Here is a 26,603-nt window from a genome sequence, read left to right as displayed (position 1 = left end):
TAAATATGAGATAATTTATAGAGTCAGAAAGAAATATAGTTTACAAAGAGTTACACGGAAACAACAATAATTTGAAAAGAGCGCTGTCTGTTCGTATGCATGCAGGCGAATTTTCTGCTCACCTTCAATGAAGTGAAATAACTAGCTGGCTATTTGAATGCCTCTGTAGTGGACACGCCATGAAATCGGATTCATGCCATTAGCTAGAGCATCGACAGCAAACTAAACAACCAGCGCTATTTAAAAAAAAAAAACAACCTCGATTCCAGTTGATAGTCTAAAGTTTAAATACTGAATTAAGAGGCTGGACATTTTTCTCCAACAAATTATCAATAAGCCAGCTCCATTTGGGGTTTAAAATAATGGATTTCTCTAAAATCCATGACTGTTGCCTTCATTTTAAACAGTCGCTGACTCACTTAATGCAGACACTTTAGGAACATTAACAGCACCGAACAGCAACAAAACCGCTCTTGTGCCGTTATAGATTTTGCCTCTCAGTGCTCGCTCATTGATTTGACTAAAGTTGTCCTTCACAGAAGGCCAAAGGAGACAAAACAGAAAATGGTTGTAACACTGTGGAGCTGTATCTACATTTTTGCTTTTCACCCATTTCCAATTCCATCTGTCTGAACGGACCTCATTTCTAAACACCATGTTACAAAACAAACGAGCACCAAACCGCAAGTAGCAGCTCGGTGTTATTCACATGGACATAAGTAGGGAGACTTTGCAAATCAGACACTCGGGAATAATTGACTAAATGTGCGAATATGACCAGGTTTCTAAGTCAAGGACCTGAAAAAAAAAAAAAAAAAAACAACTACAATGTGACCTTGAAACAAACTTCGGTTATGCTATATGTAATGTAGAATCTATGTTGACAGCTCATTCATCCTAAATCTAGAAGGAATGTGAACCATTCTGGTTTTTAAATTGACTTTGAAAACAACACTATTCCGACTTTCAATGGTTAATGTTGAAAAGTAGAAGCTACTTTTACAGCAGGTAACAAGCCAGCCTAAAATATTTTTTGTGATTGAGATCTTTGCTGTGATGACATGAATGCCCCCTTTTTTTTTTCGACCAAAATGAATATTTTTGAAATCATCTAGCGTGGATGTTCAACACCTCTCATTACACCTATCACAGCCTCACGAGGATCTACCTTAATTTTGTTTTGGCACATTTCCGTGCAGGCTGCAAACGCCGCGATAAAGGTTAATATTCATCATACTGTTTATTCACACACGGGTATCATTAATATTTCTCATACTGTTTACTCACAAACAGTATCAAACAATAAAGACATGCTCACCGTCCTAAGAAAAAGGAATTAGGTATGAGAGAAAATTATGGCTGCAGCCAAAATCAATATTTCACCGACACAGGAATTTATTGCTAGTGTTACCGCCATCAGGATCTCTATCAGCTCTGCTTTGATACCATTAGACTGTGTTCATGATATGTAAAATTGGCTTAAGTTTCATTCAGAGGACCCACAGTATGAGCAACCCCCCCCTTTTTTTCTCCCCAATTACCCCACTCTTCCGAGCCGTCCCCATCACTGCTCCACCCCCTCTGCCGATCCAGGGAGGGCTGCAGACTACCACATGCTTCCTCCGATACATGTGGAGTCGCCAGCCGCTTCTTTTCACCTGACAGTAAGGAGTTTTGCCAGGGGGACGTAGCGCATAGGAGGATCATGCTATTCCCCCCCAGCCCCCCCCCCAAAAAAAACAGGTGCCCTGACCAACCAGGCGCTAGTGCAGAGACCAAGACGCATACCCACATCCGGCTTCCCACCCGCAGACACGGCCAATTGTGTCTGCACAGATGCCCAACCAAGCCGGAGATAACGCCGGGATTCAAACCACCGATCCCCATGTTGGTAGACAACAGTATGAGCAATTTAACAGTTTGTTTTCATTGTTACAAATCAAAGTCCAGCTATTATCCAACAACAACATATTAATATCGCCAAACCTCCAAACACCCAGCTAATTTAGCATTTATATTATAGGGCCTACCGCCAAAGCTTAGTGGAATGAACTGCACCAACTTTTATTATTATTAATATGTTTTTTATTAACTTTTATTAACATGTTCACTACTGCTCAGCCTCTTTGTTCTACCTCTGGGTGTCCACTGTCTATGCCTGCTGCAAGACGACTGAGCTCTCAGTCCAGATTATTCTCTCAGCTGGACCCACAATGGTGGAATGAACTCCCCTCTTCCATCAGATGTACAGAATTTCAAGAAAACCATAAAGACTTTCCTTTTCCAGGCCTACCTTCATCCTTAAATGATCTCTAAGAATGACTGTGATGCTAATTTGCCGCATTTTTCTGGCTAAATTAAAAACAGAATCCCCTGTTACTCGCATCACTGTTAATGATCTACCTGTTGTGCACTTCATTTCTCTTGATATGACATGCACGGCTTTGATAGGATTTACTATTTGGTGCTCGAAGATGCATGTAGGTTGACACACAAATACATCTACAAAAATTGCTGTCTCTCTAGTAAACCGATTTGGATTAAAGCGTCTGCTAGATGAGAATAAAAAAAAGTAATGTACTTCAATGATGATATCTAAATCTCATTTTGAGCGTTTTTATTAAAAAAAATAAGAAGAGAAAGCCAAAGCATTCTTGTAGCACCTAAACAAAAAAAAAATTAGAGCAAGTCCTTCTTTAGCTCAGAAATTCATCTATAATAAATAACCCAGTGCATCTGGACGACCATACCGTAGCATGTTTGTCTCACACTGCAAATGAGTGCTGTGCTGTTTCCTTTATCAAATCAAGTCATGTGAATGAGGAGCAAGACCAGGACGATCACAGCCTGTCTGTCTCAGTGACCTCAACGAGGCAATAACACTGAAAAGAAACCTGGCAGCATTCACGCAGGAGGCGAAACATAACTAGCCATGAGCCCAACAAGGCAAAATCTGTTTACAGTAGGCACATAACATTGTACAAAAGAGATAATGTATTGATAACTGGATAAAATCATATTCCCTTCATGTTGTAATTAATCTGGTTAACAGACACAGCATGGTAAACTATATTTTAGAATATACCTTATTTTTCCTTGGCCTTGCTGTTGGATTTTTGGGGGAGAATTTAGGAAATGGATCTGCGTCATCTGGTGAGCCATTGTGTCCAACCTTGGAACATAATAAATGAAGAGACTGAATAAGATTTGAACACACACACACACACACACACACACACACACACACACACACACACACACACACACACACACACACACACACACACACACACACACACACAAACACACACACACACAAATAACTTGTCCAAGTCACTTGAGAAATGCATTCTGAATTTTTACTACAGCATTAGGAACAAGTTGATATAAATAACTCCATATTGAAACAGTAATTCTGATCTTTCAAGAAAACCTGAGGATGATGAGGTCATCCTAATTTCTTTGTTAGAAATCAGGATCAGCGTTGTTAACCACAAGTGTCATGACTGATACAAAGTATTATTTGTATTTCAAGTCAACACCATAGCTCACTACTTCTAACCAAATCTAATCAAATCAATTACGAGAACTACATGTATGTCATACGGAGATGCAGCATCAATTGTGCAGACCTCCCACACATTAGTTAAATCAAATTGCAGTCAAGTTCTCTGAGAAAACCAGTGTTAAAACGACAAAGGCCCTACTTCCACTGGTTAAAACAAACAGGAAGACCCCTCGTTAATGAAAGCCCTTTTTAATGACAAATTAACATTGGAAAGTGTGACACGACATACTACATCTTGCCAGCTGCTGTTTATAGCGATTCCTGTTTAGGGTGCTTGTGATAACTTATCTGTAAAATCACAGTAAAACCCACTCAAGGGAAGTGTTATCATCTATTAACCCTGGATGACCTGAAATAACATTGAGCTGTGCACACACATCAGCTGACAATATCATAACATCCTGAAGGCTAATGCTCAAAGAAATGTTCCTCGTCTAAGAAAACTTTTTCTAAACACAACATACCCACATATGTTAATCGTGTCACACAGATCACATGGTTGGTGTTAAAATGACTAAGTAAGGGAATTTCAAGGGTTCACGCAGGTTTGTCCAGTAAATGCCATGCACGAACACAGTTTCCTCCCCCAAGACCAATTCATATGCAAGGTTCCATAACAGGTGCATTTCCCATTACAAAATATACTTACACAAAGACATTCACAGATGTGTACACTGCTTGGTATCCACACACTTGTATGCAAAAACGCACATGGATGCACACGCACACACGCACACACACACACCCACACACACCTTCTTTCTGGGAATTGGCGTCGGTCCCTTGGAAATGGGTGTGCTGGGTGATTCCTTTGTGTCTGAATCTGTCAAGTGCGCCTCCTGTGGGCAGAGATGGGACAAAGAAGACATTTACTACATTTGTAATGCATGTCTTGATAAATACTGTATCACTACTGAGCCAGACAGTTCTCAGTTTCCTAAATGTAGTGAGTTTTTAAAGTGAAAGAATATACTCTTTACATTGTGGCTCATAGTTAATTTAGCAGAAATACTGCTGTTGCTGCCCTTCCTTGTACCTTGTGGGATGTTCACTGTCTCTCTTTGATTTGATGGGGAAGAACTCGAGAAACGTTTTTTTTATCACAACACTGCACAAATAAACCTTTCTGATACAATACTAAAGCTAATTCTTCTAAAAGTAATTAACATCATTAATAATAACAACTATGATGTTGGTGATGGAAATTATATGGGTAATGCAAGTTGTAGTTTTTTGCTAAGTCTTCTTGTCCCAGAATAGACCAAGCTGAAAATCTAATCTGAGCATGTGACCAAAGCTGACCCCCACCCTTACATTTAACACATACACACACATAAACAGCACTTTATGATCACTAAAACAGATGGAGCACCAATGATCTATGTGCTGCGCTGACAAGCATGAGGGACAGGCCTCCTTAGGGTGGGGGGTGGAGGTATATGTGTGTGTGTGTGTGTGTGTGTGTGTGTGTGTGTGTGTGTGTGTGTGTGTGTGTGTGTGTGTGTGTGTGTGTGTGTGTTTGGGGGGGGGTGACGTTGTGGCTTTTTGTTTTTGTGTGTAAGGTGATCACAAGGGGAGTCGTTTTGCATGAGGGGTTTCCTGTAGGTCAGTATGGTCTCAGATGGCAGTGCCCTCACAGACACACAGCATAGCACAGAGACACAACCATGGTCAATTTTTCGGGCCACACACACAGAACTGAAAATGTAAACTGACAAGGTGATGAATACGGAAATCATCAAATATTACTGATCTAACATTGGGGGGGGGGGTTAAGATATTTAATCTTATTGCTGATCCCTATCTAAATTTTGCTGTTATCCTCAGGATTCGTGTGACCACTTTGAATGCTCATGAACATTAACATTGCATGCAAACATTTGCATGGTGTTATACAAGGGGACCAGACATGAGGCAAGCAATGTGCGATCTCATTTAAAATGACATGAGAGGGATCCTATAGAAGATCAAGGGTCAAGCATGGAAGGGGCCATTTCCCTAAGTCTTTCTTTGCTTACCTCTGTGGTCAGACTGGATCTGACATATGGTGTGCTAGTCAGGAATGCCATACCATAGTTTGCAGCATCAAATGGCCCAAGTCACATTTCAGGCAAAAACAGAGTCATCAATCAACAACTGAGACATTGTTTATGTAAAGTGCAGACTGAAGTCTTCTAATGGGGCTACAAGAGCTGTCGTTGTACGGACAACTGTTTATGTATTTCTCTCATTTACACCATAGAAGTGCATTAAAATGGACTTCAAGCAGCTATTCAACTCTGCTGATAGCAGCAAAGGATGGAAAGGTATAGGAATTATATAGATTAGCTTAAAAACTTTGTTCACATTTGTAGTTTCACAACCGAAGTGAGGATTTGAGGTTTTGCCAAGTAGATATAGTAAGTTAACTAAAAGAGCAATATGGCTAGAAACATGGTTTAGAAAACCATGATTTTTAATGCTGACGAAACGGTATTGCACTACGGAAACGCGACTTTGTGGTGAGTTGGTCAGTTGATGTTCAGATGGTAGCTGGTTGGGATCAGACTGTCTCGCTTGGTAACGTTCAGACTTTTATTTGCATGTGACATGTTTGTGGACAAAAGTACTCTGATATGTGAGCATTTGAGACTGCACACCTGGGTCAGAGTTCAACCAGTAGGGGCGCAATGCTGACAGATTTATTACAGGAAATCACATCCGCAAAATGTTGAGATTTAACAAAGGACTGATGTCTGTCATCAAAACACATACCGCATAGTTCAGTTTTTAACATGACAAATTTATTTCAATGTGCAGTTACTCTCTGAAGGGAGAACAGACCAATCAAGTACAGACCCCCCCCCCTTTCTCCACAATTGTAAACGGCCAATTACCCCACTCTTCCGAGCTGTCCCGGTCGCTGCTTCACCCCGTTGATCCGGGGAGGGCTGCAGACTACGACATGCCTCCTCCAATACATGTGGAGTCGCCAGCCGCTTCTTTTCACCTGATAGTGAGGAGTTTTGCCAGGGGGACGTAGCATGTGGGAGGATCACGCTATTCCCTCCAATTCCCCCTCCCCCCTGAACAGGTGCCCTGACTGACCAGAGGAGGTGCTCGTGCCGTGACCAGGACACATACCCACATCCGGCTTCCCACTTGCAGACACGGCCAATTGTGTCTATAGAGACTCCTGACCAAGCCGGAGGTAACACGGGGATTCCAACCAGCAATACCCCGTGTTGGCAGGCAACAGAATAGACCACTATGCTACCCGGATGCCCGTACAGACTCTTGTTGACCCATTGGTAAATAAATACTGTTATGTTTAGAGCAACAGATACAAAACAGAATACCTCCAGAAGACAAGATAAACTAATGACATTGGTCAGCAAAGAATTAAATCTGAACCAGTAGCCTGAAGGCCTAAAAACATCCCTGTGGAGGAGGAATGACTGCAGTCCTGCAATGTAAAATCAATACATGCACCATGTTTTTAGCATTGTGAAGGGAGCTCTTGCTGTGCCTCCAGCAGGGTGCATGGGCCCTCCATGTCCATCTGCAATCTGCACTAAGTCTTATTGGCATGGAACAGTAGTCTGTTTTGTATGGTAACAGTTTGGTCTGGGTTTCCCAATGAATACGTACTTTGACGATGAGGAGAGTTGGTAGTTCTTCCACGTAGTCTCGTCTGTCTACATCGCTCTCAAAAATACTGCTGTAATTCTGGATGAGTCTGGCAATGATCTTGTTACAGACATTTTGATCCTGCATTGCTTCGAAACCAGGAGCCACACTGGGAAAGGAAGAAATGAGGAAGAAGCAAGCAAACAAGAGATGAAATAATTCTACTCTTTCAAAAGTGTTAAGAAAGTATGGGCGGATATATCTAAATATTTGATAATGAATAATTCACACTTTTATCCTAGAGGAAAAAAGTCTACTCAGAAGAATTGAGCAAATTCAACTGGTTACACTTTACAATAAGGGCACATTAATTAACCTGTAATAAGCATTAACTAACAGTTAATTAACAGTTAACTAATGTGTCTAGTACTACTACTATTTTTGGCTGTTCCCATTAGGGGTCGCCACAGTGGATAATCCGTTTCCATCTCTTCCTGTCCTCTGCATCTTCCTCTGTCACACCAGCCACCTGCATGTCCTCTCTCACCACATCCATAAACCTCCTCTTTGGCCTTCCTCTTTTCCTCTTGCCTGGCAGCTCCATATTCAGCATCCTTCTCCCAATATAGCCAGCATCTCTCCTCCACACATGTCCAAACCACCTCAATCTTGTCTCTCTTGCTTTGTCTACAAACCGTCCAACATGAGCTATCCCTCTAATATACTCATTCCTAATCCTGTCCTTCTTCATCACGCCCGAGGAAAATCTTAGCATCTTCAACTCTGCCACCTCCAGCTCCACCTCCTGTCTTTAAATCAGTGCCACTGTCTCCAAACTATATAACATAGCTGGTCTCACTACCATCTTGTAAACCTTCTCTTTAACTCTTGCTGGTACTCTTCTGTCACAAATCACTCCTGACACTTTTCGCCACCCACTCCACCGTGCCTGCACTCTCCTCTTCATCTCTCTTCCACACTCCCCGTTACTTTGAACAGTTGACCCCCAAGTATTTAAATTAATCTCTCTTTGCCACCTCTGTTCCTTGCATCCTCACCATTCCGTTGTCCTCTCTCTTGTTCATGCATATGTATTCCATCTTGCTCCTACTGACTTTTATTCCTCTTCTCTCCAATGTATACCTCCACCTCTCCAGGCTCTCCTCAACCTGCACCCTACTCTCGCTACAGATCACAATGTCATCCATGAACATCATAGTCCACAGAAACTCCTGCCTGATCTCGTCCGTTAACTGTCCATCACCATTGCAAACAAGAAAGGGCTCAGAGCCGATCCTTGATGTAATCCCACCTCCACCTTGAACCCATCTGTCATTCCAACCACACACCTCACCACTGTCAAACTGCCCTCATACATATCCTCCACCACTCTTACATACTTCTCTACTACACCCAACTTCCTCATACAATACCATACCTCCTCTCTTGGGACCCTGTGATATGCTTTCTCTAAATCCACAAAGACACAATGTAACTTCTTCTGACCTTTTCTATACTTCTCAATCAACATTCTCAAAGCGAACATCACATCTGTGGTGCTCTTTCGTGGCATGAAACCATACAGCTGCTCGCTAATCATCACCTCTCTTCTTAACCTAGCTTCTATTACTCTTTCCCATATCTTCATGCTGTGGCTGATCAACTTCATACCTCTGTAGTTGCTACAGCTCTGCACATTAACCTTATTCTTGAAAAACGGTACCAGTCCACTCCTCAGGCATCCTCTCACTTTCCAAGATTGTGTTAAACAGTCTAGTTAAAAACTCCACTGCCATCTTTCCTAAACATCTCCATGCCTCAACAGTTATGTCATCTGGACCAATTGCCTTTCAACGCTTCATCCTCTTCATAGCTGCCCTCACTTCTTCCTTGCCAATCCACCGCACTTTCTGATTCACTATCGTTCACTTCATTCATCAGCCCCTCAAAGTACTCCTTCCACCTTCAACACAGTCTCCTCGCTTGTCATCATATTTCCATCTGTATCCTTCATCATCCTACCCTGCTGCACATCATTCCCAGCTCAGTCCCTCTGTCGAGCCAACCGGTACAAGTCCTTTTCTGCCTCCTTAGTGTCTAACCTCTCATACAACTCACCATATGCCTTTTCCTTTGCCTTTGCCGCATCTCCTTGTACTCCTGTCTACTTTCTTCATCTCTCTGACTATCCCACTTGTTCTTTGCCAACCTCTACCTCTGTATACTTTGCTGTACTTCCTCATTCCACCACCAAATCTCCTTGTCTTCCTTCCTCTGTCCAGATGACACACCAAGTAAACTAATATGTCCAGTAATCATTTACTTAATTAACCTGCAAACCCTCAATAAATGTTAACAAGAGACATTTGTTTTTTACTTAATTCTTATTAGGGTTAGTTAATGCTTATTACAGTATTAACAAATGTAATAGCGTTAATTAGTTTATTAACTGTTAGTTAATGCTTATTACTTGCCTTAGCTCATGATAATTAATGTACTCTTATTTTAAAGAGTTAGCATTTACTTTATTTTTTATTTTTTGAAAATGTAAGAGGATGGTTAGGCTTCACTGTCAACTGCACTATGCTGAATGAGTTCAGCTACCTTTCAATGTAATAATGGCAATGTCACTGAGGAGAACAGCTGTAAAATATGTAGACATGGAAGTAGGCCCTACTGTAGACCTAATTATATAACCCCAGCACACAGACACACATACACAGCATTTGGCATCTGATCTAGAGAACGAGATGTACAATCTGGGCCATGATATCGAGTATAGCCATGTCTTGTCCATGCTGTTCAGTGAGAAGTGATCCGTTTGCCAACCAGGATTTCCTGACTCAAACACTGAGCTTTATTATTGGAGATGAGTATGCAAGGCAGGGAGAATGAAGTCATAGTTCAAGGAATAAACTCATACAATTAGATATTTAGATAGATATTTACTGCCTATTCACCACAAAACCATGAATGGGACAGAGGTCAGCTCTTGGCTCAACAACTTTAGGATGCTTATAAAGACACTATTACTACAGGTTGCAACACTACTATATTTTTAGGGTTGCTGAAAGCTTAGACGTAATGGATGACTGATATACCACACATTGCTTCCATCAAGACCTGTGACAGCTCTCTGAATTTCTTTCCATTGACTGCAGCCAAAGGTCTGATAGCTCTGAAGCTGAAATTCACCAGGAAGCCTGCAGGCATTTGGTTTGTAGCTTGGTGCTTGCTGAAACTGCTGTCATTTCAGATGGTTGCGCACTTGTACTTTTGTTGAATTTCCGGGTAGCAATGCATAAACTATAGTAAATGACTGAATGTCTTCATTTCAGATGAGGCATTTCCATAGTATTGATGTATTCTGTCCTTTTTAGTTTGTGCAACTCTTCAGCAAATTCTCCTCCTGCTGCCATTTTTACTGCTCTGAGGCATCACTTGTCCAGTGACAAGATTGCCCCCTTTAAGGGTAAAAAAAAATTATGTATATATATATATATATATATATATAAATACTCATTTCAACATATCGTGGTAGTGTATCAACTAGCTGACTAATCAACTAGCCAACTTAACCATACAACACCTAATTAATACTCATTAATATGTAATGGTATAAGGACATATTGTCTTAATATATATTTTTAGTTAGATAATTCATTAGGGGAACTCTCATTACAAAAATTTCGTAATCATAACAACAGCATTAACAATATTATTGTGGTTCTTTTTATTTCTATTTTTATTATAGTTGCATTGCATATATTGCATGCATTTTTCCTTTGACAGGTCTTAGAGAGAGAAGGCAAGATCTGCTGAGATTTGAAAACTACAAAATTAGTTAGTGCTTAATCAAAAAAAGTCCATGAATGGCATGAATCGAGAAACGTCTCAGCATTCGCTCATTTTTCAACCACCAAGGAGTCTAGAAATTCATTCTCAGACTTTCGGGTAGTGACAAGGCTGTTGAAACACAACTAGATGACATAGAATAATGCAACTAGATGACATTAAAGCAGCAATGCAGATACAAGTGACAAAGGCTTTTGTGTAGCAGAGCATTCTCACTAAATGAACAATGGTGCCACCTGTTGGCCAGACATTTTGACAACAAGATCAGGAGCATTCGGGGGAGGGGAGTAGATCATCAACCGAGAGGGTACCAGCCCTCTTTAACATTTAAGAAGGTATTTCACACTGTTGCTACATGAGAACAAGGATTGTGGGCAAAAAGCCTTAATGTCTCTGGTGAATAGTCTTGGAGGTTGTGAAATTATAATCTGTGTCACGTGTGTGTTTTTATTCTAGATATTAATGCTTAAAGCAAGTGTGGTAATCAAGTTCTGTTTTGTTTTTTTAAGTGGAAATGTTTTACCAAAGTGAACTGAAATGTCACGAGTTTAATCCCATTTCTCATCTGAAGAGTCATGTGAACACCAACAGAAATACGAGAAAGATGACCAAATCTGGTGCATCATTGATTGTTATTTTCTATGCTTGTTTTAAGTTCAGTCAGCCAAGCTGTCAGTTCACTGTTTTTAAGGAATGTCACAAGCATGGCCTTAAAATGATGTGGGTGGAAAACATACTAAACTAACCACGGTTACAGGAATTGTAAATTATGTTCTTAAAATGAAAAAAAAGGTAAACTGTTCATTATAAACCTAGTAAACAAAGATTCATAATTTAAATAGCTGGGGTAGAATTACGTGACAGACCTAATAATGTGATGAATAGATTAAGGATTGCCATTTTAATATTGCATTAGTCAGCACTCGGGTGTGAATTCTTTGTTGAAATCCATGTCAACCCAAGAATTTATAGCTTCATCTATAGCCTTGAAAGAATGATTTTCAACACAAATACACCCCTAAAAACTTTAAAACTTCAAATAAAAACATCATTATGAATAACAGAAGAAAGTTCAAAAGGACACTGGAATGAATTTTACATACTCCTAAAGGTACTACAAGTCAGCTTAAGCAATGAACCCAAAACAGCTTGTTTGAACATCAGATTACTGATATTTTTACCCATTTATATGAACTCCTAAAAGTTTTTCAATGGTCAAACTTACTGGAAGACATTCGGTCCAAAGACTGTTGCCAAGTTAAAAGCGGTCATGCGGTTTTCCTTGTGATGGCTCTCCACCTCAGTGAGGAAGTGGCAAAGGTAGCGGAGCAGACTGTAGTGGATGTCTGGAAGCTGGTGAAGCAGGTCGCCGAGGTCCGACCAGCAGCTGCTCTCACTCCATTCTACAGGAAGACAAGATACAGAAAAAGATGACATGTCTGAGTGCACCATAGTAGGTAGTGTGATTACTCTGTGGTAGTGAGGTTCCTTCAATAAACTTTAGGAAAAAACCCACTAATATCATTGGCATCTGGGCGGCACAGTGGTGCAGTGGTTAGTGCGGCCGCCTCACAGCAAGAAGGTTCTGAGTCTGAACCTTGGGGTTGTCCAACCTTGGGGGTCATCCCAGGTCATCCTCTGTGTGAAGTTTGAATGTTCTCCCTGTGTCTGTGTGGGTTTCCTCCGGGTGCTCCGATTTCCTTCCACAGTCCAAAGACATGTAGGTCAAATGAATTGGCCATACTGAATTGTCCCTAGGTGTGAATGTGTTGGCCCTATGATGGACTGGTGGCCTGTCCAGGGTGTCACCCCGCCTGCTGCCCAATGGCTGCTGAGATAGGCTACAGCATCCCATGACCCCAATTGGGATAAGTGGTTTGGCTAATGGATGGATGGATCATTTGCATCCTGTTAGGAAGACTAAAACTTATCACCCGCAAATGAATAATGTATTCAGTATCATGTCACAAGCATGGTTGCAAGGTTTGAGCACGTTTTTCTTTACAGGGGCCTTCTGCTCTATTTGCTCTGCCCGCTGCAGGAACCCATAGCACCACATAGTGGATTTTTTTGGCCATCATGTTGTAACTAGTTCAGGCATGGAAGGCATGTACAGAGGCAGTAGGAGAGGAGGAAGGGTAGGAGTGTGGAGGTGAGAGTCGGAACTTTAAATGTTGGCACTGTGACTGGTAAAGGGAGCGAGCTGGCTTACATGATGGAAAGAAGAAAGGTAGGTATTCTGTGTGTGCAAGAGACCAGGTGGGTCGAAGGTGTATTGATGAATGTTATCAGTGCATATGCCCTGCAAGTTGGGTGTGAGATGGAAGAGAAAGAAGAATTCTGGAGTGAGTTGGATGACGTGGTGGAGAGTGTACCCAAGGAAGAGAGTGGTGATTGGAGCGGACTTCAATGGACATGTTGGTGTCGGGGAACAGAGGTGATGGGTAGGTATGGTGTCAAGGAGAGAAATGTGGACAGACAGATGGTGGTGGATTTTGCGAAAAGGATGGAAATGTCTAAGGTAAATACATATTTCAAGAAGAGGGAGGAACACAGAGTGACATAAAAGAGTGGAGGAAAGTGCACACAGGTGGACTATATCTTATGTAGGAGGCGCGATCTCAAAGGGATTGGAGACTGTAAGATGATGACAGAGGAGAACATAACTAGGCAGCATTGGATGGTGGACTGTAGGATGATTTTGGAGATCAAGAAGATCAAAAAGAGGAAGCAAGTGAAGGCAGAGCCAAGGATGAAATGGTGGAAGTTGAAGAAGGAAGACTGTTGTGTGGAGTTTAGGGAGGAGTTATGACAGGCACTGGGTGGTAGTGAAGAGTTGCTGGATGGCTGGGCAACCACTGCAGAAATAGTAAGGGAGACAGCTAGGAAGGTACTTGGTGTGTCATCAGGACAGAGGAAGGAAGACAAGGAGATTTGGTGGTGGAATGAGGAAGTACAGCAAAGTATACAGAGGAAGAGGTTGGCAAAGAAGAAGTGGAATAGTCAGAGAGATGAAGAAAGTAGATAGGAGTACAGAGAGAAGGAGCGTAAAGCAAAGAGAGAGGTGGCAAAGGAAAAGGCATATGGTGAGTTTTATGGGAGGTTAGACACTAAGGAAGGAGAAAAGGACTTGTACCGATGGGCTAGACAGAGGGACCGAGATGGGAAGGATGTGCAGCAGGTTAGGGTGATCAAGGACAGAGATGGAAATGTGTTGACAAAAGAGGACAGTGTGCTGAGAAGGAGGAAAGAGTACTTTGAGGGGCAGATGAATGAAGAAAAGGAGAGAGAGAGAAGGTTGGATGACGTGGGGATAGTGAATCAGAAAGTGCTGTGGATAAGCAAAGAGGAAGTGAGGGCAGCTATGAAGAGGATGAAGAGTGGAAAGGCAGTTGGTCCTTATGACGTATACCTGTCGAGGCATGGAGATGTTTAGGAGAGATGGCAGTGGAGTTTTTAACTAGACTGTTTAACACAATTTTGGAAAGTGAGGGGATGCCTGAGGAGTGGAGAAGTATACTGGTACCGATTTTCAAGAATAAGGGTGATATGTAGAACTGCAGCAACTAAAGAGGTATAAAGTTGATCAGCCACAGTATGAAGATATGGGAAAGAGTAATAGAAGCTAGGTTAAGAGAAGAGATGATGATTAGTGAGCAGCAGCATGGTTTCATGCCATGAAAGAGCACTACAGATGTGATGTTTGCTTTGAGAATGTTGATTGAGAAGTATAGAGAAGGTCAGAAGGAGTTACATTGTGTCTTTGTGGATTTAGAGAAAGAATATGACAGGGTGCTGAGAGAGGAGGTGTGGTATTGTATGAGGATGTCGGGAGTGGCAGAGAAGTATGTAAGTGTGGTGCAAGATATGTATGAGGGCAGTGTGACAGTGGTGAGGTGTGCGGTTGAAATGACAGATGGGTTCAAGGTGGAGGTGGGATTACATCAAGGATTGGCTCTGAGCTCTTTCTTGTTTGCAATGGTGATGGACAGGTTGACGGATGAGATCAGGCAGGAGTCTCTGTGGACTATGATGTTCTTGGATGACATTGTGATCCGTAGCAAGAGTAGGGTGCAGGTTGAGGAGAGCCTGGAGAGGTGGAGGTATGCACTGGAGAGAAGAGGAATGGAAGTCAGTAGGAGCAAGATGGAATATATATGCATGAACAAGGAGGACAGCAGAATGGTGAGGATGCAAGGAGCACAGGTGATGAAGGTGGATGAGTTTAAATACTTGGGGGTCAACTGTTCAAAGTAACAGGGAGTGTGGAAGAGAAGTGAAGAAGAGAGTGCAGGCAGAGTTGAGCGGGTGGAGAAGAGTGTCAGGAGTGATTTGCGACAGAAGGGTACCAGCAAGAGTTAAGGGGAAGGTTTACAAGATGGTTGTGAGACCAGCTATGTTATATGGTTTGCAGGCACTGGCACTGATGAAAAGACAGGAGGCAGAGGTGGAGGTGGCAGAGTTGAAGATGCTAAGATTTTCATTGGGAGTGACGAAGAAGGACAGGATTAGGAACGAGTATATTAGAGGGGCCGCTCAGGTTGGACGATTTGGAGAAAAAGCAAGAGTGGCAAGATGGAGATGGCTTGGACATGTGTGTCGAGATTGAGATGATTTGGATGTATGGAGGAGAGATGCTGGGTATATTGGGAGAAGGATGCTGAATATGGAGCTGCCAGGAAAGAGGAAAAGAGGAAGGCCAAAGAGGAGGTTTATGGATGTGGTGAGAGAGGACATGCAGGTGGCTGGTGTGACAGAGGAAGATGCAGAGGGCAGGAAGAAATGGAAATGGATGATCCGCTGTGGCGACCCCTAACATAAGCAGCCGAAAGTAGTAGTAGTAGACGTTGTAACTAGTTCACTTAAGTAGAACTGGGTAATACTATCACATTAATCATAGGGAATTTCATACAGTATTGTTGTATACAAACATTGCGATATCTGCTTACATATGGAAAAACACCACATTTAAGAATTCAGCTGAGGTTCATCATACTGAACTGTTTGATAATGTAAAGTATAATATAAAACCTAAACTAGTTTTCAAATAATACTCCTCGAGAATTTCAGATGTCATTTTTTGAGAAATTCCAGGTAACAGATTGTCATTATTAATTCAGACAACAAAATTGTGTCTTAGGATATAACAATTTGTGAATTTCATCCCGATACAATACTTCTGAGAGATGATATATTATGATATAGAATTACTACCCAGCTCTAGATCTAAAATAAAAAAAACTTGATTCAATAAAATGATAAAAAAATAGAGACTACTGTGTCATACACTACAAACTGGATTACCCCTGGCACAGTTAGGAAACAATAGCACTTAAATAGAATGGGAGTGTTTAAAGTCCAAACTCTAAATTTGGTACAAGTTTTACAGCCCGGCTGAAATGGGAGGGGATGAGCCCACCTCTTCTTTATGGACATAATAATATTATATCACTATTTCAAATTATGGTTAGTAATAATGCCTCGGTATTAGAGCAAAAGACCCTGAAATAATGTTTCTGCTAATACTCAGGATGCATAACTAGGTCGTGGTTAGATAAAAGGGCATGGCCACGGATCATACTGACTGACGCAATTTGTATAAGTGATTCTGCATTGCGTTCGTGCCTGTTTGTTCGTGCATGTGTGTGTGTCTATCTGTCTATACATATGTGTGTCTGAGTAACTGAGAGGGGCAGCTGAGGGGAGACTCATATATTGTCACTATTTGAACTTGCATTGCTGATGTATTATGTGTTCATGTCTGCAAAAGTGTGTAGGCATTTTTATCATTCTACTACTACTACTACTACTACTTTCGGATGCTCCTGTTAGGGGTCACCACAGCAGATCATCCCTTTCCATTTCTTCCTGTCCTTTACATCTTCCTCTGTTGCACCAGCCACCTGCATGTCCTCCCTCACCACATCCATAAACCTCCTCTTTGGCCTTCCTCTTTTCCCCTTCCCTGACAGCTCCATATTCAGCATCCTTCTCCCAATATACCCAGCATCTCTCCTCCACACATGTCCAAGCCATCTCAGTCTTGCCTCTCTTGCTTTGTCTCCAAACCATCCAACCTGAGCGGTCCCTCTAATATAATTGTTCCTAATCCTGTCCTTCTTCGTTACTCCCAGTGAAAATCTTAGCATCTTCAACTCTGCCACCTCCTGTCTTTTCGTCAGTGCCGCTGTCTCCAAACCATATAACATAGCTGGTCTCACAACCATCTTGTAAACCTTCCCTTTAACTTTTGCTGGTACCCTTCTGTCGCAAATCACTCCTGACACTCTTCTCCACCCGCTCCACCCTACAGATCACAATGTCATCCGTAAACATCATAGTCTACGGAGACTCCTGCCTGATCTCGTCCGTCAACCTGTCCATCACAGTTGCAAACAAGAAAGGGTTCAGAGCCGATCCTTGATGTAATCCCACCTCCACCTTGAACCCATCTGTCTTTCCAACCACACACCTCACCACTGTCACACTTCCCTCATACATATCCTGCATCACTCCTACATACTTCTCCACAACTCCCAACATTTTCATACAATACCACACCTCCTCTCTCAGCACCCTGTCATATTCTTTCTCTAAATCCACAAAGACACAATGTAACTCCTTCTGACCTTCTCTATACTTCTCAATCAACATTCTCAAAGCAAACATCACATCTGTAGTGTTCTTTCGTGGCATGCATTTTTATCATTCTAAATAAAAATATAGGTAAATAGTCTTGGTCAGTAAGATAAATCCAATCAAAAAAAGAACACCAGTGTTCGAAAATACAAGCTCGCACTTCAGATCAAATGCAAGGTAAACATTTTTCAACACACAACAGTAAGAAAAAAAAACATTCACCACAAAACATTGTTTACTTTCTACTTTGTGCGGTCAAAGGTTCTGTAATCTTCTTTAAACTTGAGGTTTCTGAGCAGATAAGATCCGTCACGTGCAGAAATTTCATACCACTATATGGACAATGGCAAAGCCAAAGCTGCTGAAGTGTGACATTATCCTACTTTGACAGCAAAACGTCACCCAGTGCAAATAAGTTTATTAACATGGTTTACTAGCAGCCCGGGATGCAATATCTGCCCTGAGCATGTACTGGTAATAGATATGGAAAGACACGTGGCAGCCGTCAGCAGCAAGACTGAGGTCAGTTTAACCCAGACAGAAACAAGACCCCACTGCATTGAGCCCCAGTGACATGAAACAGGGAACCCTTCTGATTCAATGTAATGCGGGTCAGGACAGACACTCAAACTATAATTTCCTGATCAAGACTTTTTCAAAATGATTAACTACTAGTATGGGGGGCAAAGCAATTTTTTAGAGTATACCCTATGATCTTATTCAGAAATCACAGCAAAATCGGGCGGTGTCTGGGTGGTGTGGCGGTCTATTCCATTGCCTACCAACACGGGGATCAGCGGTTTGAATCCCCGTGTTGCCTCCGGCTTGGTTGGGTGTCCCTACAGACACAATTGGCCTACAGACACGGCCAATTGTGTCTGTAGGTAGGAAGCTGGATGTGGGTACGTGTCCTGGTCGCTGCAATAGCGCATCCTGGTTGGTCGGGGCACCTGTTCGGGGGGAGGAGGAGACTGGGGGGAATAGCATGATCCTCCTATGTGCTACGTCCCCCCGGCAAAATGCGTCACTGTCAGGTAAAAAGAAGCAGCTGGTGACTCCACATGTATCAGAGGAGGCATTTGATAGTCTGCAGCCCTCCCCGTGTTGGCAGAGGGGGTGGAACAGCAACTGAGATGGCTCGGAAGAGTGGGGTAATTGGCCAACAAGTACAATGGGGGGGGGGGGGGACCCACCAAAAAAAAAAGGGGAAAAGAAATCACAGCAAAATCCGTTCTAATGCACTGCCTGGCCAAAGACCCAGAGAAGTAGGCCTGTTGGGGTATCCAATATGTATGTGATCTATAAGCAACTACGTGAACCAAAATGTAGACTATGCTCTCAATGAAACTAGGGATGCACTGATACCACTTTTTTCAGACCAAATACAAGTACTTACATTTGGGCAGTTGCCAATACCGAGTACTGATATGAGTACTTAATAATACCATTACAGTTCTAACAATGACTTTGAAATGAAAAGATGATTTATTTTCATCAGATGTTCCTCACTTTGACTGTAACAAATTAAATATACAACATGATGCTGTTGCTGATATTTTAACATTCAACTTTGTGTTTTCCTGAAAAAACACGGCACTGACTGTGTCTGTTGCATGTGGTTGTGTGTGACGTTTTCTGAGGGATTTCTGCGTGCATATTGAGTTTTGCCAGGTGATAATATAGTTGGTTATGTAGGGTTTAGAAGCGTAGGCTACATCAACTCGTGCTGAATTAATTTAATAGATAGTTTTAACTACAGGTTCATGGATTTACATTGATTTGATTGATTTATTTTAATGTGCCATGAAAATATAAACCCACAAGTTTGCATTGCTGCATCACATTGCCTCTGGTAGAATGAGGTATTTATTTTAACAATTTTCGAACAGATTGTACTCATTTTACACAGTTCTGTGTAGTTTTTACCTGCTGAAGCAGAAGTGAAGCAGAAAACATAGAAAACATGGCTGGCATGCAACCACACGCAACACAGTCACATTTGGTGTAGCAGGTAAAAAAAAAACACTCCGCCCCGCCCACATGATGTGTCGCATCCGTGCCTGGGCTGTCTGCACTCATCCAAGTCACACATGCTTGGAACTTTGTCATCTCTCGCTCTGTAATGACACATCGATATATTTGTCTGCTTCTCAGCCATTGCTCCACATCGTCTACCTGGCTCCATCTCCTCCTCTTCCATACGAATGGCGAAAAAAGGCACTTCTCAGTTTTTACAATTTCAGCAGGAATTGTCTAGTCGGGTATAGAGTGTGGTTGTATCGGAGTAGTTTTAAGATTACAAGTACATGAGGACTGATATCCAGTACTGGCATCAGCACATCCGGCACAGTGGCCCAGTGGTTAGCACTGTTGCCTCACAGCAAGAAGGTCCTGGGATCGAACCCCAGGCCGTCCCAGGTCCTTTCTGTGTGGAGTTTGCATGTTCTCCCCGTGTCTGCAGTGGGTTTCCTCCGGGTGCTCCGGTTTCCTCCCACCATCAAAGACATGCATGTTAAGGTTAATACTCCTGCCTGTGCCCCTGACCAAGGCAATGGAAAGAAGAACTGGAGTTGGTCCCCGGGCACTGCAGCTGCCCACTGCTCCTACACAATAGGATGGGTTAAATGCAGAGAACAAATTCATTGTAACCTGTACAATGAAAAAATAAAGTGGCTTCTAATTAAAACCGATGAAAAAGGAGGCTTGAGAGTGAAAAGATAGACAAAATGCCCTCTTTAACTTTTATGGTTTCTAAGCATAGTTAAAGCTTTGAGGTTCCCAAGTTTTTTCCTCCGAACTTACACCCTCCTCAGCCTGTGACTCAGCAAGCCCCTGGCCTACATGACTGCATGCTACCCATGTCTGTGCCCCAGACAGTGTGGTGCTATTACTGGGTAGATCAGCATCTAAAGATAGCTTTGCAAATAATTCAGTCAGAATCATGACCCTGATGCTAAGGTTGCCTATAAAGGTCTGAACAGAAAATCAGAAAAGGTTGAGCACAACCTGATATTCTTGAACATGCAATAATCAAACCGACATGGACAATGTGGATTAAAGGGTTATCCGCTGATTTAGAAAATTTGTTAGATGGGTGGACGAACAAAACAAAAGGTGCATGGATGTGAACAGACAGACTCTCTTACCTTGGTGCTGCTGTATCAGTGCTGCCTTGACTGATGAATGGACCAGACCTTCGGGCAAGTCTCTGAGGTACTGTTTGAGCAGGCTGGCCACGGTACACACATCAGCTTCAGAGAGGAAGTCCACATCTTCGCCACTCTCGAGCCGCTGTTTCAGGGTCTCCACCACACGCACGTTCCCATTCACTCTGAACAGACCCTCCTGATGCAGAGCTGGAGGGAATCCCCCCCCCCCCCCAAAAAAAAGAGAGAGCGAAGACGCGCTTAGCATGTCACTTAGTTTACATTTTTTCAGTTCAGGAACGGGCACTACTCAGGTGGAGGTACGGTGAAGTTTCACTCAAATCTGATTACAAGTACCCCTTTTGTTACTTTAGTAACAAAACAATACATAAGCACTAATGTTTGAAAGGAAATCAAGATTATATGTAACATAAAAAAGTAGGCCTTCTAAAGAATTGTTTGTCTATTTCATACAGTCCCTGTCCGATAATTTGATGGTTCATTGTCAGCCCGGGATTTTGGGATGGTCCCTTTAAACCTGTCAGTAAAGCTAGTATCACCAATTGGAGATGAAAAGTAAATTACTGAGTTTTACAGTACATGACTGGTATCGCTGTATACACTGATCTCACATCACGGCAGCCATACCAACATGTATCCTGGCTCTGCCAAATGACAGAAGCTAAGCAGGTATGGCCTTGGCTAGTACTTGGATGGAAGACCTCCCAGGAAAACGGAGTTGCTGCCGGAAGTGGTGTTGGTGGGCCAGTAGGGGGAAGTCTTCCCTTCCCTCTGGTCCTAATAAAAACAACAAATATCAAATCCCCAAACGGCACAGTGGCGCAGTGGTTAGCACGGTCACCTCACAGCAAGAAGGTTCTGGATTCGAGCCCCAAGGTAGTCCAAACTTGGGGGTCGTCCCGGGTTGTCCTCTATGTGGAGTTTGCATGTTCTCCCTGTGTCTGTGTGGGTTTCCTCCGGGTGCTCCGGTTTCCTCCCACAGTCCAAACACCTAGGTCAGGTGAATCGGCCATACTAATTGCCCCTAGGTATGAATGAGTGTGTGATGGCCCTGTGTGATGGCCTGGCGGCCTGTACAGGGTGTCTCCCCACCTGCCACCCAATGACTGCTGGGATAGGCTCCAGCATCCCCACGACCCCGAGAGCAGGATAAGCGGTTCGGTTAATGGATGGATGGATATCAAATCCCAATGCCCCAGTGCAGTGACGGGGACACTGCTATAGAGATGCCATCCTTCGGATGAGACGTTAAATCTAAGTCCTGACCCACTGTGGGCATTAAAGAACCCATGGCACTTATCGCAAAGAGTAGGGGGTTCACCGGTGTCCTGGCAAAATTCCCCAATCTGGCTCTCTCCATCTGGCCACCTAAACATTCCCCCATGTAATTGGCTCAATGATTCCTCCCTCTCCACCTCAAGCTGCTGCGTGGTGAGCGTTCTGGCGCAAAAAGGCTGCCATGCATCACCCAAGTGGGTGCTACACATTGGTGGTGGTTAAAGTGAGTTACCCCCTTCAATGTGAAGCACTTTGGGTGTCTAGAAAAGTGCTAAATAAATGCAATTATTATGATTATTATTATCTAAAAAAAAGAAGTTCCCACTGAAACTAAGACCAAATCGGCAACAGAGCAGTGGATGCCAGATTTACGCAGAAAAGGTAAACATCACAACTAGGTTATAATTCAGTAAATCTCCTCAAGTGTTTCAACCAGTCAGACTCAGTTCATTTAGTTATTTTGTCATCAGCATTTCAAATATGCGCTTCTGCAAAAAATTATTGTTATAACTGTAACTATAATAACATATGCCACATAGGAAACAGAGGTACCACCATCCAATAGTTACGTACTGGCATCTGGTGGACAAACAGTGTAGCTACTAAGGATTGTCGAATGGCCCAATCACAATGTCTTCGTCACACAGCCAAAATCTCTCTTAAAAGTGTGATAAATATTTTGTGTTTCTTTACATCAAATGAAACAGACGCTGCAGTCAGTTGAAGCTTTTTCATCATGCTGTTAGGGGAATTTACTTGCTTTTTTTTACATAAAACGTGACTGCAGTATTAAAGTATATTGATGGATAATGAATATGCTTGACAGATTTGCCATAAATATTTTGATTCCCTTTAACTAGTTTTTCTGAAATACTAGCACTTTGACAAATCACATTTTGATGCTAACGACCACAGACACTTTTGGACTGACAGGGTCTTTGTTCAAGACCCAATGATGTCTTGCAGACCTTCATTCACAGACCAAACCAAAAAAAGCACCATCATAGCACAGAATAGCATCTACTGCAAAATGTCTACCAGTCACTGTAGAATTTGACCAGAATTTGAGAAATGGCACATTTCTAAAACCTTATCTTGAATGAGAGAAACCACAACATATCTATGATATGAACTTAAAATAGGATGTTGTGTTTTGTTTGGTAAAAAATTGATGCTCAGTTTTTATGTAAATAAAATGTAATGGACTTTTTTCCTTTTTTGCTGATGACCACATCTACAGTATGTGTATCTACAATATGTGTTACAGTATCTACAATATGTGTTGCCTTTCGCAAATGCTTCATTTGTAAATCATGAGGTCCAGGGCTGCCTAGCTTTAGCCAGGGGTTGGGGGTGCAAATTCTTGGCAGGTTATATTCTAACAATTTTACAGATTTGTGTGTGTGCAGTTAGCTTAAAAATCTGCAGCATCTGATTTTTCAATAATAAGAGTTGAATATCCAATTCAAAATAGAATCCAGTAATTGCTCTATTGTGACAAATGTTATATTTTTCCAGGGTCAACTGGTGGCCATCTACCCAGTTTTCACCCATTTACACAGGTGTGGTCACTACTGTCACCCTACCTGTGATTGCACATGTGCTGTGCTGGCCCTATCTGCACTTTGCTGGGCCTGGCTATCGCCTCTGATTTGAAATGAATACAAGGGGTTAATACTTATTTCAAATGAACGAGAGATGCTTGCAGAGCTAAAAAGTCCACAGAATATATGTTAGGAAAAATCATTTGAATTACTTTTATTTTTCCACTTTTCTGTACCTTTTCCATCCTTCCTTTGGCTGCAGTTCAGGGGCGCTATCCCCTTCTGCATGTTGTTGTCCCTAGCTATCATCTCAAAGTTGATGATAAGAAAATTTTATTTTTATTTCTACAAGACACACTGAGTAAAAATAAATAAATAAATAAAGCTAAAAAACTAAAATCTATTGCTAACAAGAATATTTGCATCCACCAGGCCTCTGCTGTCAGACAGGATGTTATGTAAAAAGCATCACTTACTGGGCGACACTCACATGTCCCACCAGTTCACCTTCCCACAAGTATACCTTACCAGCAAATATAACTGGCAATAATGAAGGGTCTCAGGTTAAGCGGGATATGTCCTTGCATCTTGAACAGCCCAATTTCACCATTACTAGCAACAGTTAATATTTTACCATGAAGAAAGCTATCACACGGTTGTGCCAGATTTTCCTCATTGATTCGTACCACAAATTTGTCACTATATTTGCCTAGCCCTAATTCTGATCCCAGCCCTACTCCTTACCATGTTTGCGGAGATGCTCCACCATTCTTCGCACCACAAGAGGAACACCATCCGCCACCAGCCCCAGCTCATGCAGCTCCAACAGGGATACCCCAAACAGCCTGTTGCCCTTGGCTTCTGCTGCCCATGGTCTGAGGATGGGCAGCTGGGCTATCTTCTTCATGTCCTCCTTGACCTGCACCGCTGCCTTGTTGTGCTGCAGGGAGCAGAGCAGAGAGCAGCGGTCAATCACTGGCACCATGGGCACACATGGGCATGACTTCAGCTGGCATCTGAGAAGGCATAACTGACAGGCCTGTCCTGGAGTAGGGACATCCTGTTGCACAATAGTCTAATTGGTTTGTGGTTCTCACTGCGGGTCGCATACACTGACACAGCTTCTGACGCTCCCACACCCGACATGATTAGGGAACGTAGAGATGTGTTTGCTGAGAGCCACAACCAAGGAGAAACAAGGTATTGTCCTCGGTAGCTGTTGCTACGACAAATATCTTGTTGCCGTGCGACATCTTTGCATGGGGCAAATGCTTAGGTTAACTCACACCTGCACACACATGCATGTGTAGGCAGACGCATGCAAACACATCAACATGTACGCACACATAAAACCTTACGCACTCATCTTGCTTGGTTATGGTTTGAGAGGAAAGGATAATCATTAGAAATACACCAACAGGTGACACAAGTCAGATGTGAATGATATAAAGGTGAAAAAGTTTTCTGTATAGAGCTTGAGTTTTATTAATACAACAATTATTAATACAACTGCCACTGGTCAGTGGCAGATAATTACACTGTCATTTATGGTTCTATGTATGAGAACCTAGCAGGACTATATTATATTTCTATGAACTGAATGAAGCATTGAAGGGTTTATTCCTTAGAGAGAAAACTGTTGGATGCAGTGAAATATGAATGTGCTTTATTGGTCCATTGCCTTTCATAGAAAGACGTTCTGTCTACATTTAAGAGTCAGTTTTATTGGCCACGTATGGTTGCATAAGAGGAATATGGCTTGGTACGTTGCTCTCAGTTACACTTTTATATACAAACAAGTAAATACTAAAGACAATTATGACAATACAACGAACAATGAAGACGTGATAAAAAGTAAAGATATGACAATTTCCAACTTGTCCTTGTTAAAAAAAAAGAGGAAATGTTCTGTTAAAGTTGGCTGTGCAGTGGTCCTCAGCAATAGTTGAATGTATGCGTGCGTGTGTGTGTGCGTGCGTGCGTGCATGTGTGTGTGTGTGTTCACCAGCTGCTAGGTGCTGATATCTTATCCTGGCAATAACTTTGCAAACTGGGCCACCTGTTCTCATTATCTTTTGGTAGGAGCACACCCACACACACACACACACACACACACACACACACACCCCTTTTCACTCTGTCTTTCCTTGAGACATATGCAAATGTTACCTCAGCAATGATAACTATCATCAGCTAACATAAGGAAATTACAAGCAGCTGGAAAAGAGATTAATTCATTTAACCTAGTATTCTCAGTGGACTCCTTTTCAATTTATTGTTTGACATACAACAGGAACACAGGGAAGCAGGATTCTGAGGAGGAAACATGTCAGCGCACTAGCTAATCACAGCCATTCAAACTGACATTTATTCTCGCAGCTCCAGCAGAGCTTCATCTCTACAACATGGCATCTCATCACTCCAGAGAGCAGCCATACACAGTGAAATGTGAGGTTGTCCCCTGAATTCTCTCAGTTAGGTCCCCCCTGAACACAGTGGTTTTATTACATCTTATATCATTTGACAAAATCCTATGATTAAAAGTCTTTAGACTGTTGGAGTAGCCTGGAATGTGTCAAGATGGCCACAAATCATAAAGGCAGAAAATGTCCATTTCATGATGACATAATGGATGAAAAGAAATGGTTCACAATAATGAGGTGTGGGAAACAATAATCTTAGTGATAATAACAATAATAATAAAATAACTATAATAATAATAATAATATCATTATTATTATTGTCCAATCTAATAATAATAATAATAATAATAATAATAATCCACATCGGGGTCCAGCGAGGACAGTTTTTTTGTTATTGAGAAGTGTATGATGTAGAAATAACTTATCGACTCTTCTCTTTGTTAATAAATGTTTGGGCGTACGCCTCCTTCAGGGCAACCAATTAAAACCCACCTCACAGATGGTGCAAAGATGGCTAAAG

At 42.1% G+C, this 26,603-nt stretch overlaps 1 protein-coding gene across 1 annotated transcript in view; it reads right to left on the bottom strand.

The window, feature by feature from the left end:
* fam13a (family with sequence similarity 13 member A) overlaps nucleotides 1-26,603 on the bottom strand; it is an 89,497-nt gene that overhangs the window by 56,399 nt on the left and 6,495 nt on the right. Inside the window, exons 2-7 of the mRNA XM_056280463.1 lie at nucleotides 24,405-24,600; nucleotides 20,818-21,027; nucleotides 12,258-12,435; nucleotides 7,199-7,346; nucleotides 4,324-4,407; nucleotides 3,086-3,172 (exon numbers count right to left, since the gene is read on the bottom strand). Coding sequence (XP_056136438.1) covers nucleotides 3,086-3,172; nucleotides 4,324-4,407; nucleotides 7,199-7,346; nucleotides 12,258-12,435; nucleotides 20,818-21,027; nucleotides 24,405-24,600 — 903 coding nt within the window. The remainder of the gene's footprint in view (nucleotides 1-3,085; nucleotides 3,173-4,323; nucleotides 4,408-7,198; nucleotides 7,347-12,257; nucleotides 12,436-20,817; nucleotides 21,028-24,404; nucleotides 24,601-26,603) is intronic.

The sequence above is a fragment of the Lampris incognitus genome, chromosome 5 (assembly GCF_029633865.1).
Source record: "Lampris incognitus isolate fLamInc1 chromosome 5, fLamInc1.hap2, whole genome shotgun sequence".
Classification (NCBI taxonomy): domain Eukaryota; kingdom Metazoa; phylum Chordata; class Actinopteri; order Lampriformes; family Lampridae; genus Lampris; species Lampris incognitus.
This window is presented reverse-complemented; position numbering and strand designations above follow the sequence as displayed.